Source organism: Cervus canadensis, chromosome X, assembly GCF_019320065.1.
Source record: "Cervus canadensis isolate Bull #8, Minnesota chromosome X, ASM1932006v1, whole genome shotgun sequence".
Classification (NCBI taxonomy): domain Eukaryota; kingdom Metazoa; phylum Chordata; class Mammalia; order Artiodactyla; family Cervidae; genus Cervus; species Cervus canadensis.
The window spans coordinates 137,487,893-137,505,961 of record NC_057419.1 but is presented as its reverse complement, the minus strand read 5'-3'; the positions used below and the strand labels follow the sequence as shown (position 1 = coordinate 137,505,961).

The 18,069-nt window shown below is 35.2% G+C and overlaps 1 protein-coding gene across 5 annotated transcripts in view; it reads left to right on the top strand.

Moving 5' to 3' along the window:
- Positions 1–18,069, top strand: part of COL4A5 (collagen type IV alpha 5 chain) — a 240,450-nt gene that overhangs the window by 100,857 nt on the left and 121,524 nt on the right. For all 5 annotated transcript variants that reach the window (XM_043459101.1, XM_043459098.1, XM_043459100.1 and 2 more), the window contains exon 2: positions 15,444–15,503. In XM_043459101.1, coding sequence (XP_043315036.1) covers positions 15,444–15,503 — 60 coding nt within the window. The remainder of the gene's footprint in view (positions 1–15,443; positions 15,504–18,069) is intronic.

Here is an 18,069-nt window from a genome sequence, read left to right as displayed (position 1 = left end):
ATCTGTGTGTGCGTGTATCTAATGATTATATAAGTCCACTTAGTGACTTTAAAAAAAATCTGTGTGTGTACGCACTTTTTCTAAATGATTCAGAAATAATTTTCAGACATCATGACGTTATAAGCCTGAATATCTCAGCATGTTTCATGCCTTAGCAGAGGAAAAGAACATTATACTGAAAAGAGCACATCATTGTCACACTTAAAAAAGTTAACGATTTTAAAGTATAGTTTAATAGTCAAGTCATATTCAGATGGTCCTAAAAACATTTCCTAGCTGTTCATGTATGACATTGTTTTCTTAAGTTTTTAAAAGTTCTTAAAAATCTGGAATTAAGTTTCTAAAAGTATGGGATGGGTTGGAAGAAAATTTTCCATGGATCTTTTCAAGGATATTTATATAGTGAACACCTTGGAAAATAAAGATAGTATCTCCCTTTGGAGTGAAATCCAGATTTCTTTCCTGTCCAGTGTAGTAATGATAAAATCTCAGAGCAATTGTCAAGAAAGCTTGCTTCCCATTATAAAATATGCAGGATCCCTGAACACTCGATTTATTTCTTGTGACAATAATGTGTATGTGAAGGCATTATCTTGTCCTCTTCATGTCAGCCTATGGGAACTGGGGCTCAGGGAAGCCTAGGCTGTTCCTGTAAGTAATAAATTATGTGTTGTCTCTGGTCAAAAAAGTTTTGTATTTTCTGACAGCATCCATGGAACTATGTCAGGCTAACTTGTTTGCTTCTAAGTAAAAAAAAATCTCAGACCCTTCACAGTTTTTGACAGAGTGGTTTTCTCACATTTTATTTTATGACACTGATTGTTAACAGCTTCACTGAAATAATTTACATACAATTTGTTCACTTAACGTTCACAATTCAGTGGGTTTTTTGAACATTTACAAAGTTGTGCAACAATCACTCAAATTCATTTTTGTCAACCCCAAAAGAAATCCACACTCCCCATGACTCTGCAACCACCCAGACCTAGGTAACTGCCAATCTAGTTGCTGTTTCTAGAGGGCTGTCTACTCTGGACATTTCATGTAAATAGAGTCAGGCAACATGTGGTCTTTGGTGTCTGGCTTCTTTCATTTAGCATAATGTTTTCAAAGTTCATCCATGTTTGTAGTATGCATCGGTACTTCATTCCTCTTCATTGCCAAATAATATTCCACCAGACACATATATTTCATTTTACCTACCAGTCTATCAGTTGATGGACATTTTTTTTCAATAGTTTTTAGGCAATTGTGAATACTACTATGAACATTCATGTATGTGTTTGTGTTTTGTTTCTCTTTTGCTTAGGCATATATCTGGGTGTGGAATTGCTGAGTCTAAAGGTGGAAAATTAGTTTATTGACTTGACATCTTTTTTAATATAGTCATTTACTCCTATATATTTTCTTATAAGCAGTTTTAAATGCATTTCATATGCTGTCATATTTTCTGGTATTTTAAAAATTTTTTTCATAAGAGTACTAATATAACCTGTTATTTCTCTTTTGACCCAAAGGTTAATTTGGAACAATTTGTTTATTTTCTGCATTATTGTAAATATTCCAATTTTCTCTGTTATTCATTTATAATTTCATTCCATTGTCATGGAAAAACATACTTTGATTTCAGTTCTTTTACTTTTATTATAAAAAGTTGATTTTATAAGACTTAGCATATAAGCTATCCTGGAGAATGTCCTATTCATTCTTTTTTTTTTTTTACTTTACAACATTGTATTGGTTTTGCCATACATTGACTTGAATCTGCCATGGATGTACATGTGTTCCCCATCCTGAACCCCTCTCCCACCTCCCTCCTCATCCCATCCCTCTGGGTCATCCCAGTGCACCTGTATCATGCATCGAACCTGGACTGGCGATTCATTTCACATATGATAATTTACATGTTTCAATGCCATTCTCCCATATCATCCCACCCTCGCCCTCAGAATGTGCATTATACTCTTCTCAGGTAGAGGGTTGAATAGATGTCTGTTAGGTCTAGCTGATTTATGTTGTTGTTCAAGTCCTCTATTTCCTTGTTGATTTTCTGCCTTGCTATTTTATCCATTATTGAAGACAATCCAGCTATTGTTGAATTGTCTGTTTCTAACTTGTCAGTTTTTGTTTCTTGTATTTTGGGGTTCTTTTGCTAGGTGCATCTATGTTTCTACTTGTAATGTCTTTCTGATATGTTGACTCTTTTATCATTATAAAATGTCCTTTTTTATCTCTAGTAATGTTTTTTGTTTTATTATATATTTTGTCTGTTAGTATATCCACTACAGCTTTGTTATGGTTGCTATCTTAGTTTGTGCTGTATGATAAAAGACCACAAACTGTGCTGTGCTTACTCACTCAGTTATGTCTGACTTTGTGACCCCGTGGACTGTAGCCTGCCAAGCTCCTCTGTCCATGGGATTTCTCCAGGCAAGAATGCTGGAGTGGGTTGCCATTACTTTCTCCAGGGAATCTTCCCAACCCAGGGATCAAACCCACATCTTCTGCATTGGCAGGTGGACTCTTTACCATCTGAGTCACCAGGGAAGCCCAAGAAATGAGTGGGTAGCCTATCCCTTCTCCAGGGGAACTTCCCAACCCAGGAATCGAACCTGGGTCTCCAGCATTACAGGCAGATTCTTTATTAGCTGAGCTACCCAGGAAATTGAGCTACCACAAATTAGGTGGCTTATAAACAGCAGGAATATATTTCTCACATTTCTGGAGGATGGGATTTCCATATTAAGCTGCCAGCATAGTCATGTTCTGGAGAGAGCCCATGTTGCAAACTGCTGACTTCTTATATCCTCACATAACAGAAAGAGGGTTGGGTGCCCTTTGGCTTCTTCTTATAAGGAAACTAATCCTACTCATGAGGACCATACCCTCATGATCTAAGTATCTCCAGAAAGCCTCACCTCTAAATACCATAACATTGGAATTGGCATCTCAACATGAATTTGTAGGGATAGGGAACAAATATTTAGTCCATTTCTGGGAACAAATATTCAGTCCATTTCTGTTGCTGTTTGGGTGATTGTATTATTTCCATTGTTTTATGTTCAGTCTTTTTGTATGTTTTGATCTAATGTGTTCTCCGTAGACATCATTGGATCTTGCTTTTTTATATAGTCTGAAAATCTCTGAATTTTGATTGGCTTGTTTAATCCATTCACATTCAATGTTATTATTGATATGATTGGATTTTGTCTGCCATTTTACTTTTTGTTTTCTGTGTTTCTCATCCATGTTGCTGTTTTCTTTTTCCTCTATTCCTCTTTTATTACCTTCTTTTCTGAGTGGATATTTTCTAGTTAAATACAAAATTTTCTTTAATGTTTTTCTTCACTGCTTTTTTTAAAGTTTTCTTTATGGTTGCTCTAGGGCTTATCATGGGTATCATAACCTATCATAATCTACTTAAAATATAGCAACTGAATTCCAGTAAAATATAGAAATATTACTTCTATGGTGCTTTATTCTCTTTTCCTCCTCCTATTATTATGCATATTACATCTTTGTATGTTAGAAACTTAAAAATAAAATATTTTAATTGAAATTAGAATGTTGTATAACTTTACGTCTTTAAAGAAACTGAGAAAAGCAAGGAAAGGAAGGCTATGTAGTTTGTTATACTGAACTTCTTATTTAACTTTTCTGGGTTTTTTGTTCATTTGAATTCACATTATTATCTGTTATAAATTATTTCAATACTTTGCTCTCACAGCCTCCTTAGTTATATTATTGTCAAATATGTTACCTTTCTATATGTTATAGGCCCAACCCATTATACCACATGTTTTATGTAATTGCTTTTTAAGTCAGTTAAGAGAAGAAAGATATAGAAATATGTGTTTTTACTGCCTTTTACAGTTATATGTGCTGTGCTGTGCTCAGTTGCTTAGTCATGCCCAGCTCTTTGCGACCCCATGGACTGTGGTCCATCAGGCCCTTCTGTCCATGGAATTTTCCAGGCAAGAACACTGGAGTGGGTTGACATTCCTGTCTCCAGGTGATCTTCCCAACCCAGGGGGGATTGAACCCACATCCCCTGCATTTCAGGTGGATTCTTTACCACTGAACCATGTGGGGAGCCCTTACAATTATATAGTTGTGTATAACAACATTCCTTTTCTTTTTTCCTGTGGCTTCAAATTACTGTCTGGATTCACTTTTTTTCAGCATGAACAATTTCCTATTATAGTTTTTGTAGAGCATGTCTGATTGCAATAAAATCTGTTTGCTTTTGTTTATCTGGGAATGTCTTTGTTTCACCTTTGTGTTCCAAAGATAGCTTTGCTGGATATAAGATTCTTGGTTAATAGTTTTCGTCTTTGACTACTTTTATATGCCATCTACTGTCTTCGGGTATCTGTTGTTTCGGAGACAATATTTGTTAATCTTTCTGGAATTCAATGCTAGAGAATGCCATTTTTCTCTTGCTGCTTTCAAGACTTTTTCATTGTCCTTGTTTTTGAATATTTTTACCATGATATTATGTATGTAGTTCATTTTTAGCCATTATTTCTTCTATTTTTTTTCTTGGCTGTGTTGGGTGTTTGTTGCTGTGCACAGGCTTTTCTCTAGTCGTGGCAAGCAAGGGCTACTCTTTAAATTGCCATGTGCAGACATCTCATTGTGGTGGCTTTTTTGTGGCAAAGCATGGGCTCTAGAGCATGAGGGCTTCAGTTGTTGTGGCACACGGGCTCTGTAGTTGTGGCTAGTGGTCTTAGTTGCCCTGTGGCATGTGGGATCTTCCTGGACTGGGAATTGAACCTGTGTCCCTTGCATTGACAGGTGGACTCTTAACCATTGGACCACTAGGGAAGTCCTCTTCTATTATTTTTTCTCCTACTTTTTCTGTCTCCTCTTTCTGTTACTCTCATTACATATAAGATGGTGCCCTCGATGATGCCCTATACTTCTCTGAGGTTCTGTTTATTTTTCTTCCTCGTTTTCCTTCCTGTTGTTCAGGTTGCATGATTGTTATCTATCTATTTTAAAGTTCATTGATTGTTTCTTCTACCAGTTCAAATATACTGTTGAGCCCTTCTAATGAATTTTTCTTTTTAGTTTTCTTTTATTTTTCAATTCCAGAATTCCATTTGTTCTTTTAAGTATGTTTCTTTATTGATGTTATCTATTAGTTGAGATATTATCATTATACTTTACTTCTTTAAACATTGTTTCCTTTAATTTTTTGAACATATTTGTATAATGGGTGCTTTGAAATTTTTGTGCACTAATTTCATCATCTCAGCCCTGTGATAAGAAGTTCTATTGCTTGTTTTTTTCCCCTTTTGTATGGGATACTTTCTTGTTTCTTTATGTGCCTTACTGTCTTTTGTTGAAATGTGGACATTTTAGGTAATGTATTTTAGCCAGTCTTATTATTGATTCTCCTCCTTTCCAGGGCTTGTCCATTTTTTCGACGAGTTTGCTAGACTATTTGATTGAGGTCTCTTTTTCCCCACATGGTACAGCATCTGATGTCACTACCCAAAGGTTGTAGCATTAGACATGTTCACAGTCACCTTGATATTACTGTGTATTTATCAGGGTTCTCTTTGATGGTTTTTTTCCCTGCTCTTTATCTTAAGGTGATTTCTTTTGTTGGTATCTTACCCAGCTATAAACCTTCACTGATTACTTACTAGTAGCTGTATTGTTTTTGACAGTGTCTTTGGGCATGCATTGCTCCAGGTCCTGAGTTAATTTTCTCCAGTTAACTTTGGGCCTGTTTCAGAAGTTAATCTTTGAAGCCAAATCTCTGAGACTTGTTCTAGTCTCAGGGATTCTCTTCTTATTTTTCTCTTTGTCCAGTTATCTTTGGTAAATTGTAGCTGATCTGTGGTTTGACTTGTTCGCATGAAGCTAACTGCTTCTTCTTAATTGCTTGCCACCAAAATTTCTGTTGTTTTTGAGAGTGCCCTTTGGTTTAAATTTCCCCACATTTGTTCCAGGTAATGTCAGTTCCCTTAGGGAGACCTTCAGAGATCTTTGTTTTTATGGTCTCCCTACCTGTCAACTCTTTCTGACTGTGGCTCAGATCATGAACTCCTTATTGTCAAATTCAGACTTAAATTGAAGAAAGTAGGGAAAACCACTAGACCATTCAGGTATGACCTAAATCAAATCCCTTATGACTATACAGTGGAAGTGAGAAATAGATTTAAGGGACTAGATCTGATAGACAGAGTGCCTGATGAACTATGCACAGAGGTTCATGACATTATACAGGAGACAGGGATCAAGACCATCCCCATGGAAAAGAAATGCAAAAAGGCAAAATGGTTGTTTGAGGAGGCCTTACAAATAGCTGTGAAAAGAAGAGAAGTTATAAGCAAAGGAGAAAAGGAAAGATATTCCTATTTGAATGCAGAATTCCAAAGAATAGCAAGGAGAGATAAGAAAGCCTTCCTTAGCAATCAGGGCAAACAAATAGAGAAAAACAACAGAATGGGAAAGACTAAAGATCTCTTCAAGAAAGTTAGAGATACCAAGGGAACATTTCACGCAAAGATGGGTTCGATAAAGAACAGAAATGGAATGGACCTGTCAGAAGCAGAAGATATTAAGAAGAGGTGGCAAGAATACACAGAAGAACTGTACAAAAAAGATCTTCACAACCCAGATAATCATGATGGTGTGATCACTCACCTAGAGCCAGACATCTTGGAATGTGAAGTCAAGTGGGCCTTAGAAAGCATCACTACCAACAAAGCTAGTGGAGGTGATGGAATTCCAGTTGAGCTGTTTCAAATCCTAAAAGATGATGCTGTAAAAGTGCTGCATTCAATATGCCAGCAAATTTGGAAAACTCAGCAGTGGCCACAGGACTGGAAAAGGTCCGTTTTCCCGCAATCCCTAAGAAAGGCAATGCCAAAGAATGCTCAAATTACCGCACAATTGCACTCATCTCACACGCTAGAAAAGTAATGCTCAGAATTCTTCAAGCCAGGCTTCAGCAATACAACTGTGAACTTCCAGATGTTCAAGCTGGTTTTAGAAAAGGCAGAGGAACCAGAGATCAAATTCCCAACATCTGCTGAATCATTGAAAAAGCAAGAGAGTTCCAGAAAAACATCTATTTCTGCTTTATTGACTATGCCAAAGCCTTTGACTGTGTGGATCACAATAAACTGTGGAAAATTCTGAAAGAGATGGGAATACCAGACCACCTGACCTGCCTCTTGAGAAACCTGTGTGCAGGTCAGGAAGCAACAGTTAGAACTGGACATGGAACAACCAACTGGTTCCAAATAGGAAAAGGAGTACGTCAAGACTGTATATTGTCACCGTGCTTATTTAACTTATATGCAGAGTACATCATGAGAAACTCTGGGCTGGAAGAAGCACAAGCTGGAATCAAAATTGCCAGGAGAAATATCAATAACCTCAGATATGCAGATGACACCACCCTTAAGGCAGAAAGTGAAGAGGAGCCTCTTGATGAAAGTGAAAGAGGAGAGTGAAAAAGTTGGCTTAAAGCTCAACATTCAGAAAACTAAGATCATGGCATCGGGTCCCATCACCTCATGGGAAATAGATGGGGAGACAGTGGAAACAGGGTCAGACTTTATTTTTGGGGGCTTGAAGATCACTGCAGATGGTGATTGCAGCCATGAAATTAAAAGACGCTTACTCCTTGGAAGGAAAGTTATGACCAACCTAGATAGCATACTAAAAAGCAGAGACATTACTTTGCCAACAAAGGGCATCTGTGGTTTTTCCAGTGGTCATGTAGGGATGTGAGAGTTGGACTGTGAAGAAAGCTGAGCACTGAAGAATTGATGCTTTTGAACTGTGGTGTTGGAGAAGATTGTTGAGAGTCCCTTGGACTGCAAGGAGATCCAACCAGTCCATCCTAAAGGAGATCAGTCCTGGGTGTTCATTGAAAGGACTGATGCTGAAGCTGAAACTCCAGTACTTTGGCCACCTGATGTGAAGAGCTCATTGGAAAAGACCCTGATGCTGGGAAGGGTTGGGGTCAGGAGGAGAAGGGGATGACAGAAGATGAGATGGCTGGTTGGCATCACTGACTCGAAGGACATGAGTTTGAGTAAACTCCAGGAGTTGGTGATGGACAGGGAGGCCTGGTGTGCTGCGTCATGGGGTCGCAAAGAGTCAGACACGACTAAGCGACTGAACTGAACTACCTGTCAACTGACTCATCCACACAAAATCTCTGTGACTGCTCCAGAACTGATGGCAGAAGCAGTGACCCTCTTTTTTTTAGTGACACCCTGCAATGTGAACAGGGCACTGAGAAGGACAGTAACATCTGGTCTCCTCAGCTTGATTACACTAGCATCAGCCTTTGTTCTGTGAGTGACTGAGTCCAGTACTCTTAGCCTGCCATGCCAGAGGTTAGATCTTTTATCTTATGAGTTGAGACTGTGTGAAAGACAAGAATCACAGAACTCTCAACTGTCCTTGCTTGGAGTAGAGCTTCTGTAGTTTGGAACTGGGCATTACTGTAATGCTCAGCTGGGTGATGGAGGGAGAAGGAGCTCTGCATTCAAGTCTGCTTCCCACCTTGTGTGGAGCTTTTGTCAAACTCAGCAGGGCAGGAGGAGAGGAAAGGAGTGAGTCGTGGCTAAAATGCCATACATTCTTTCTATTCACACTGAAATTTAGTAAATTTTTTTGAATAAGCGTTTCTTCATTTGCTGTAGGTTTTTCAGACAATATCCAGAATTTTTTTTCCCCTGAGTTTCATCATTTGTTGCTGTTTCCGTAGGGCGATGATTCATAGAGTTCCTCAAGCTCTCATTTACAAAGTCGTCTCTCTCATGGCATGGCACTGAGTTTTTGAATAGTCCATCTTAGTTTTTTTCTATAATGTACCATATTCCAGATATGTCTGATTATTTCATCACAGTGTGCCATTGTATTGTCTTTTCTAAGATAGCACTTTCTGTTTCTGTCTTTCTCTTTTGTCTTCTTTTGGATTTTAGTATTGTCCTTTCTCTAATAATTTGGAAAACTTGGCTTCTTTTAATGTTTATCCTAGAAATTAGAATTCTATGCTTATCATACCAAAGTCTAAAGTAATCAATGTCCATATTTGTTTTTTACAGTTACAAGGACATTAGGCTCTTTAACTTCACTCATCCTCTCCTGACTTATATTGTTTTATCACTGTTTTTCTGTTAGTACTGTATTTTTGAGCACTGCATCTATTTTTATAATTTTGTTTTATAATTAGTATTTTTTAAAATTCAACCACAAGTGTATTACTTCTTCTCTTATTTCCATTTTGTATGTTAAAGCTTCCATCTCATTTGTATTTCCTTTCTTACACAGGAGAAGATATTCAAAAGGTTTAAATTTCCTTTTGTGAGGTCCTGCTAGGGGCATTCTTTCTCAGTTTCTGTTTGTCTAGAAATGCTTGTATTTTTATCTTGTTCTTGAAAGATATTTTCACTGGGTATAAACTATGGGTTGACAGTTTTCTTTTTGCATATTAAAGATGAAATTTCATGGCATTCTGTCTTCTGTTGAATGTCTGAGAACTTATCTGTAAATTAAATGTCACCTTTTTGAAGGCAGTTTATCTTGAAGCATCTTTATTGATGCTTTTAAGAGCTTTTTTGTTTTTTTGGCTTTATATTCTGAAGTAACCCTACTTTGCATCTAGTTTGGAGTTTGGTTTTTCTTCCATTGGATCTGCTAGACTTCTAGACTCACAGATGTCTTTATTTAGTTCTTAAAAACTTTCCACGATTATCTCTACTATTGGCTCTGCTTGTTTCCCTCTTTCACCTCTTCTTTCTATAACCCAAATTACCTGTTTGCTATACTACCTCACTCTTTCTTCCATGTCTCTTAACTATTCTTTTACATTTCCCATATGTTTCATCTCCATGTTACATTATAGATCATTCCTTTTCACTTTAATTGTTTTAACTTTACTAAGTTTATCTTCAGCTGTCATCTAGTCTGCTGTGAAGCTCATTCATTGAGTTTTAAATATCATAGTTTTTACTTTTAGAATTTATATTTCAGTTTAGCCGTTACCTTTTTTACATGATTTCCTGGTCCTTTTATTGTTTTAAAGTTAAAAATCTTTCATCATGGTAAAAATAGTCACTATGTATTTTGTTTCTAATAATTCTAATATTTGAAATCTTTGCTGAGTAGTTTCTGCTATGACATGTTTCTCCTGATTTTTGCTTACGGTATTTTGCCTCCTTGTATGCTTAGTGATTTTTGAATGTGAGCACTTATTTTCCTCTCAAAAAGGATTTTTTTTAATTCTCTGAAGTTTAATATGAACATATGCTCTTCTATTGGCTTCCCAGGTGGCACAGTGGTGAAGAATCTGCCTGCCAATGCAGGAGACGTGGCCTCTCTTGAGTCAGGAAGATGCTTGAGGAGGAAATGCAACCCACTCAAGTGTTTTTGCCTGAAGAATCCCATGGACAGAGGAGCCTGGCAGGCTACAGTTCATGGTCCATAGGGTAGCAAAGAGTTGGACACTGCTAAGCATACACACATGCTCTTCTGCATAGGATTTATATGCATTTCTGTCCAGACTCTAGCAGGTTGAAGCAGTTTGAGTCCACTCTAAAAAAATTTACAATTTGAAGTTAGTGGGCCACCCAGCTAAATGCTAACTTGAATTGCAAATCTGTACAATGGCCAGCTTGTGGTTATAGATTTTCAAGGATCTTTTCCCCTTGTTCTTCTTTGTTGAGATCCAAAGTATCTTTTTCTTAAAATTCTCTGGGGTTATTTTGTATATGGTTCTCCCTTACACTAAAAACAAGAATCTCAAATTCTCCAAGTCTGGTAAATGCCCTTGGGGCAAAAGTAGTTTCTATGGTCAGTTTATTGGAGTTTTTTCCCCTTAGATTTTGGCCTGATAAATCCTATTGTGCTTCTCTTTGAGGTTTTTAAGATATTTTTACATTCTTTTCAAGCATAAAAGTTTTTTTAAAACTGTCTTGATACCTAACTCCATTATTGGTATATTATTTCTCTGTGCCATTATTTTGTAGTATATATCTCAGAACATCTGAAGCAAAATCACCTAGAAATGTTTATTAGAATTTTAGGTTCTGATAGCCAACCTCAAGCTTACTGAAACAAAATCTTTAGGATAGGGTCCTAGTATCTGAATTTTTGTGAGGTTTTATAAATGATCCCAATGCATACAGAAGTTTGCTTTTATTTATACTTTTAAACTCATGTCTTATTTTTTTTTTTACTGTAGGAACCTGAAATCTAAATTTATTGTTTTTTTATACTTGCCCAGCATCAAGGTTAACAGCCCATTACTTTTACATCTATTTCATAATAGTGTTAGTCACTCAGTCGTGTCCAACTCTTTATGATCCCACAGACCATAAAAATCACCAGGCTCCTCTCTATAGGATTCTCCAGCTAAGAATACTGGAGTGGGTTGCCATTCCCTTCTCCAGAGGATCTTCCCAACCCAGGGATTGAACCCGGGTCTCCTGCATTGCAGGCAGATTCTTTACCATTTGAGCTACAGGGAAGACCTATCTATCTCATATTCCAACTTTTATCATATAGTAAATGTGTGTGTGTCTGTGTATCTGTTTCTGGTGTTTGTATTTTGGGTAATTGAGCTGCCTATTCTTTGAGAAGTACCATACTGTTTTAATTATTGTATCTTCATAATATGTTTTATTATGTGATAATAAAAATTCTTTTTTACTTTTTATTATTTTCTCCCACACTAAAAAGTGTACAACATTGCTATAGTTGCACTGGTTTTCTTGCTTCAACAGTCTTCAGTGACTTGGTAGAATAGTTTTTCCACAGTTTTTGAAAGTATTTTTTTTTAACTTAACTCCTATAGTACTTTTCCCCTATGGACTTAAGAAGTCCTTTAGACTGAGGTACTTAATATTGTCTTTTGTTCACAAAAATTTGTACTATAATTTTATTGCTTAGCATGGCCATTTTCCTCTAGATATATTTCTACTACATTTTAAAAAATTGGAGTGGAGCTACTTAAATTTTCTGCAGAGCCATTAGGAACACTCCCAAGCTCAAAGGAAGTCTCTTAAGTTTGATAACAATTATTGATTATACAACTCATTTTCACTTGGTAAATCTTACTGAATCACAGACTATAAAAGCTGGAAAATACCTAAAGATATTATATTGTCTATCTCTATGATTTTACCAAAGAGAAACCTGAACTCTAGGGTATAGGAATGACTTATCTGTAGTCACGTAGTGAATCAGTTCCTGAGGTAAAATCAGGATATATTTGTTGCATCTTGGAGCTTTTTCTCTTCCTGTTGTCTGCTATATCATTATTGCATTATATTAAGTATTCTTTTCATTTGCTTGGGCCTGATTTGTTTTGTTTTACTAGATTGGAAGTTCCTTAAAAGCAACACCCATTTATTTTTTGTACAACTCAGCCCTAATATTGTGCTTGGTTCTTATTAAGCATTTAATCAGTATTAGTAGATATTGATAAAAAATAAATTGTTCCATTAAACAGATGGCAAATTGAAGCTATTTCCTTGTGAGCATCATGGTTATAACTGTAAGAAAAGTGGCATCTAGTGGTTGGTTTGTGTATTACAGCTTCCTTTTGTTTCTTGAACTGAGTACTGGAGTCATTTTCATAACCTAGGTGGAATAAATAGAATATAAATTAAAATTTCAAATTTAATTCAAGCAGATTTTTCTGTAGCCACCAAATGTTTTAAGTAGTGACCTCTCTAAAGTATAACCACATGTTAAGTTACAAAGAAGTGCAAAATGATGAGATTATTAATTTTTAGAAAAACTTTGTATAAAATCACTTCCAAAATGGCATGCATGACTAAAGTTTTATTGTTTGTTTATCAATTATAAGTTGAAGGATATTGTTGGATACTGAAAAGTCAGAAATGCAATTATAAAGACAAGTTGCATACTATCTTCTCCATATTGATTAAATCGTATTAGGTTGTTGCTTTGAATTATTTTCAAGAACTTAGTTTGTATTTTAAAAAGGTAGAACTCCTTTAATTAAAAAAAAATTTTTAACTGTGCTATAGTTGATTTACAATATAAGTTTCAGGTGTACAACCTAGTGATTCACAATTTAAAAATTTATACTGCCTTTTAGTTGTTAAAAAATATTGGCTATATTCCTTGTGTTGTTCAATATATACTAGTAGCTTATTTATTTGATACATAGTAGCTCATACTTATTAATCCCAATCTCTATGTCCCTTCTCCCCTCTTCTTTCCCTCCACTGGTAACTACTGATTTGTTTAATGTATCTGAGTTTATTTCCTTTTTTGCTATATATACTAGTTCGTTTTACTTTTTGGATTCCACATATAAGTGAAAATATTCAGTATTATGGGCTTCCCTGGTGGCTCAGATGGTAAAGAATCTTCCTGCAATTCGAGAGACCCAAGTTTGATCCCTGAGTCAGGAAGATCCCCTAGAAAAGGAAATGACAACCCACTCCAGCACTCTTGCCTGGGAAATTCCATGGATAGAGGAGCCTGGTGGGCTACAGTCCATGGGGTCACAGAGAGTAGGACACGACTGAGCAACTAACACACATACATGCAGTATTATAAATATATACATATATAATATATAACATACAGATAATACATAAAAAGATAGAACTGTTAATGAAAGATGACAATAGAATGTTATACTACCTTTTACTTACAGAACCAAAAATCTATACAAATATATTTATGTTTAAAATGCAGACATACACTTCAAAGTCAAAGATTAATTCTTAGATTTACAATCATTTTTTATTATCACTATCCTTTACTCCTCCATTAATGCATGTAATTGAAAGCTGTTAATATGCACAGTCTAATTCAGAGAATATAACCACTCTCATGAATCAATAAACTCTAAAATTTTTAAGTTTTACTTTGGAATCTAGAATTCATGTTTGCACAAAACACTACTAAATATCTTAAATTAACATCTGTTCCTGACACATTGTAATGTAATATTTATGTATGGGATTATCCTACCCATTAGAGAGCAGTGATATACTGTCTTTGTATCACTACCTGCATCTAACATAACCAAGTGGCTGGCACATAACAGGTGATCAATATGTATTTGTTGAATTAGTTATATATGTTGGAATGAGCTGTGCCTTATTCAGTATTAACACCTAACGTGTTTTCTGACTTCTTATAATGCTCAATTTATGTTTGATGAATAAGTAAGTCTGAATAAGTCTATTTAACCTGTAATGTAGTTGATACATAACACTAAAACCAGAGTGTATAACTTAATCACCTATGAATAATTATGGACATAAAACAGTTTCATTAGACATGTCAAATGCACATCTTTTATTGAAACAGCTTTTTGCAATGTGAGTGAGAGATTTCCCCCAATATCAAGTCATTATTATTTGCTGTTATAATTAGGAAAAGGAGTTTTAGCATGAGAGTGGCTTCTAGTTGTGACTGAGTGTGTCAGGAGTTTTAGAAGGACAAGGTTAGTACTTTGATAAGAATTGGGGAAGGTACTATGGTAATGACTGGAGTAAAGGAAAGCATGGAATGTTGGGAAGGAGGCTACGGTACATTTTAAATCATAGCCTCCCAAGGCTGAACATTATAAACATTCATTTACATATTTATATCATATAAAAATGTCTTTTATTTGATGGGGAGCATAACCCCTTATTTTACATGAATGGTGAACTATCTACATATGTTAAACTAATTACTATTTGTTTTTCTAAGCAGTTCAACTTCATGCAAGAGTAAAGGATAGTTCTAAATGGCAGACATCATCTGTTGTCTTCTTGTCCTATAGGTTCTTATTTTGGAGAAGGATATTTTTCTGGCTCCAGGACTTCAGTTCCTAGTATGAGTGAATGAATGTGTTAGTAGTGGCTGTTTAAGACACCTAAGCTCTGGGAACAGCATCTGAAGTAAAGCTTGGAGGTATTAGAGACTAAGCTACTAGTGATGAAAGAGTGGAAGCAAAGGAAAGAAATGTGGTAAAAGGTAGTATATATTTCATGCTCCCTGATTGCTAATGAATGCAGAAATCAAGGGACTTTAAGTGGCAGTCATCTTTGGCTAGTTGCCAAAGTCTTTGCTAACATAGATTGAGAGGTAATTTCTTACAAGCGATGTTAAGAGAAAAAAGGAGTTCCTTAGAGCTGAAAATTATATTAAAGGGAAGTTGTATGGATTTTTTTTTCATTTTTAAAAAGACTCTTTCACTTTATACTATTGTATTTTCTCATTTTAAAGAGTTCAAACAGAAATGTATACAATAAAAGATGGATGATTCCTCAGAGATAAACATTGTTTATAGTTTAGTATTTATCCATTTAGATATTTTTATGGTAGTTGCTTTAAAAGTTTGGATTGTTGAATTCATCTGAGCCATAAGTCAGAATCTGGTTTTTAGGTTCGTATTTAACGATTTTGCTCCCATTTCTTCTTCCTTATAGGCTTGCTATGGGTGTTCTCCAGGATCAAAGTGTGACTGTAGTGGTATAAAAGGAGAAAAGGTAAGATATGAATTAATCCTTCAAAAATTTAGAAAACCAATAAAATACTGATTTTAATTAAAAAAATAGGACTTCCCAGCATATAATTAAAATGAACATAATAAAATAAATATATAAATAAATTAATTAAATATTAATTAATTAATATTAAGTAAAATGAATTTTACTATGCTGCTTATTTTAGATTACTACAAGGATTAGACTGTATCTCAGAAGTCAGCAAACACTTTCTGTAAAAAGCCAAATAGCAAATGTTTTAGGCTTTTTGAGCTATATAAGGTCTCTTTCACATGTTTTTCTCCTTTTTAAAAAATAGTCCTTTAATAATGTTAAAAAGATTTTTAGCTTTTAGACTATACAAAATGGGCTTCTGACTGCCTTTGGCCTGATAACTATAGTCATTCAATCTCTGATGAATCTTGTAATCACTGACTTAATAGGCAAAAGAAAGTAAAAAAACACTTAAGGAACAAAACATTTATCAGGCTACTAATCTATGCTAGACACCATACTAGGCAATTTCATGTATTTTTATCTACTCCATGTAAGTTAATGATTACTGCATCTTTACTTTCATCTTACTTTTCTCATAACAGCATCCTTACTGTATAGATATGATGATTACAAAGTATTAATGATGATTAAATAGCATAAACCTAGCCACTAGGAATCAGTGACTGACCCTGAAATTAGATGTGTTTAAAAAGGGATAGTGAACTGAAGCTTAAAAAGAATTGTACTGGAGGAAGGCGATCATACTCTAGTCTTCATTCTTTGGGACTCAATATTTTTTAATGAATCACTGAATGTTACTAATTATATAAGAAAAAGTTCAGGACAGTATCTTGAGCATATTCCATTTAGGCATATAGAAGGTACGCTAGCATATTAAAGGTGTTTAAAAGTCCTGGAGTAAAGAAACCTATTTGTTTTGCAAAGCTATATTTCTAAGCTTTATTTAACCCACTTTCCTTCCAACAGAACACCTATTAATAATAATTGAAGAGTGTTATACAGAACCATTATTTGAGTAACATTAGTTTGAGGGGAGTAGTTTTATGGTAAAGGTAATTTCTGTAGTGGTAAAAAGACCAAGAGGGATTCATTTCTGACATTAGCGGAATGACTTTTATCAGATTAACTCTTCTTAAGAAGTGAACATTCTGGACAAAATACAACAACTATTTAGTAGTATAGGAGAGTGACCAAAGTAGGAAAACAGTAGAGCAAATTCTACCTCTTAAAGAAGGGAAGTATAGTGGGCATGTTTGCACTTATGTACCTTTTTATCCTGGGTGTACCTTTCAGTCTGCATGGCAACGGATGGTAAGATGGCAGACAGAAAACCACAGTCCTAGTGGCTTGAGAAGTCAAGGACAGAATTGAGGATGCCAGAATGGCTATAAAATGATGGGAGATATGCTGGAATGGAGAGAGTTACAGAATGGAGAGCCCAAATATCTGCTTGCAAATGTCACCCAAATACTTGATTGAACCTTGAACTTTGTATGTATACAGGAAGATTCATTCAACCCAGCAGAAAGGAACCGCTTAAAGGCCGCAATAAGGCAACACAGATTTAACTGCTGTCCATTGAAAGGAAAATGGAGTTTTAAGTGTTAGTTCAGCCAAGTTAGCTATTTCCTAAAACAAATGTTCAGTACTTTTCAGACTATATAAAAGAATCCAGGATGTGTGTATGTATTAAGTACAATGTCCAGTATGCAATTAAAACTTACTAGACACTAACACAACAAGATCTGTGAAGTAACAAGTAAAAGTGACCCATAGTCAAGAAAACGACCAATAAATGAAAACTAACTCTGAAATGACACAGATGTTAGAATTTTTAGACAACTAATTACAAAGTATTGCTGATGATTAAATAGCATAAACCTAGCCACTATGAATCAGCAACTGACAGTGAAATTAAATGATTAAAAAGGGAGACTGATTTAAAGCAGACAGGATAAATATATTTGTTGGCTTAAAGGGAACTCTGCTAATAATAAGTGAACAGATAGAGAATCAGAGTACTGGAAATTGTGTTAAAAAAAAAAGAAAAGAAAAATCTAGATTTGAAAAGCAAAATATGAGAAAGAACCATTTACCAGATGGGCTTTTAACAGCAGAATGAAGAAGACTGAAGAAAGGTGGACAAATAACTTGAGAAACACACATTACCTAACACCTAACCAACTAAGTAACTAAATGAAACAAAATATGAATAGCTATATATCTACTAAGGAAATTGAATTATCAAACCCTTCCCACACTCACATAAAAATTCTAGTCCAGAAGTTTTCACTGATGAATTATATGAAGCATTTATGTAAGAAACAATATCAGTCTTGCATAAACTCACACAGTGGAGGGATAAGGACTGATGTCCAACTAATTTTATGAAACAAAATAAGCCCTAAAACCAAGCCAAAGACAAAAGTTAAAAATCATTAAACTATAGCTCATTAATAGAGCTGCAGAAATGAAGAACAAAATTTTAGCAAATCAGATCCAATGGCATATAAAGCAGATAATATGTTCTTACCAAGTAGGGTAGGGTTTA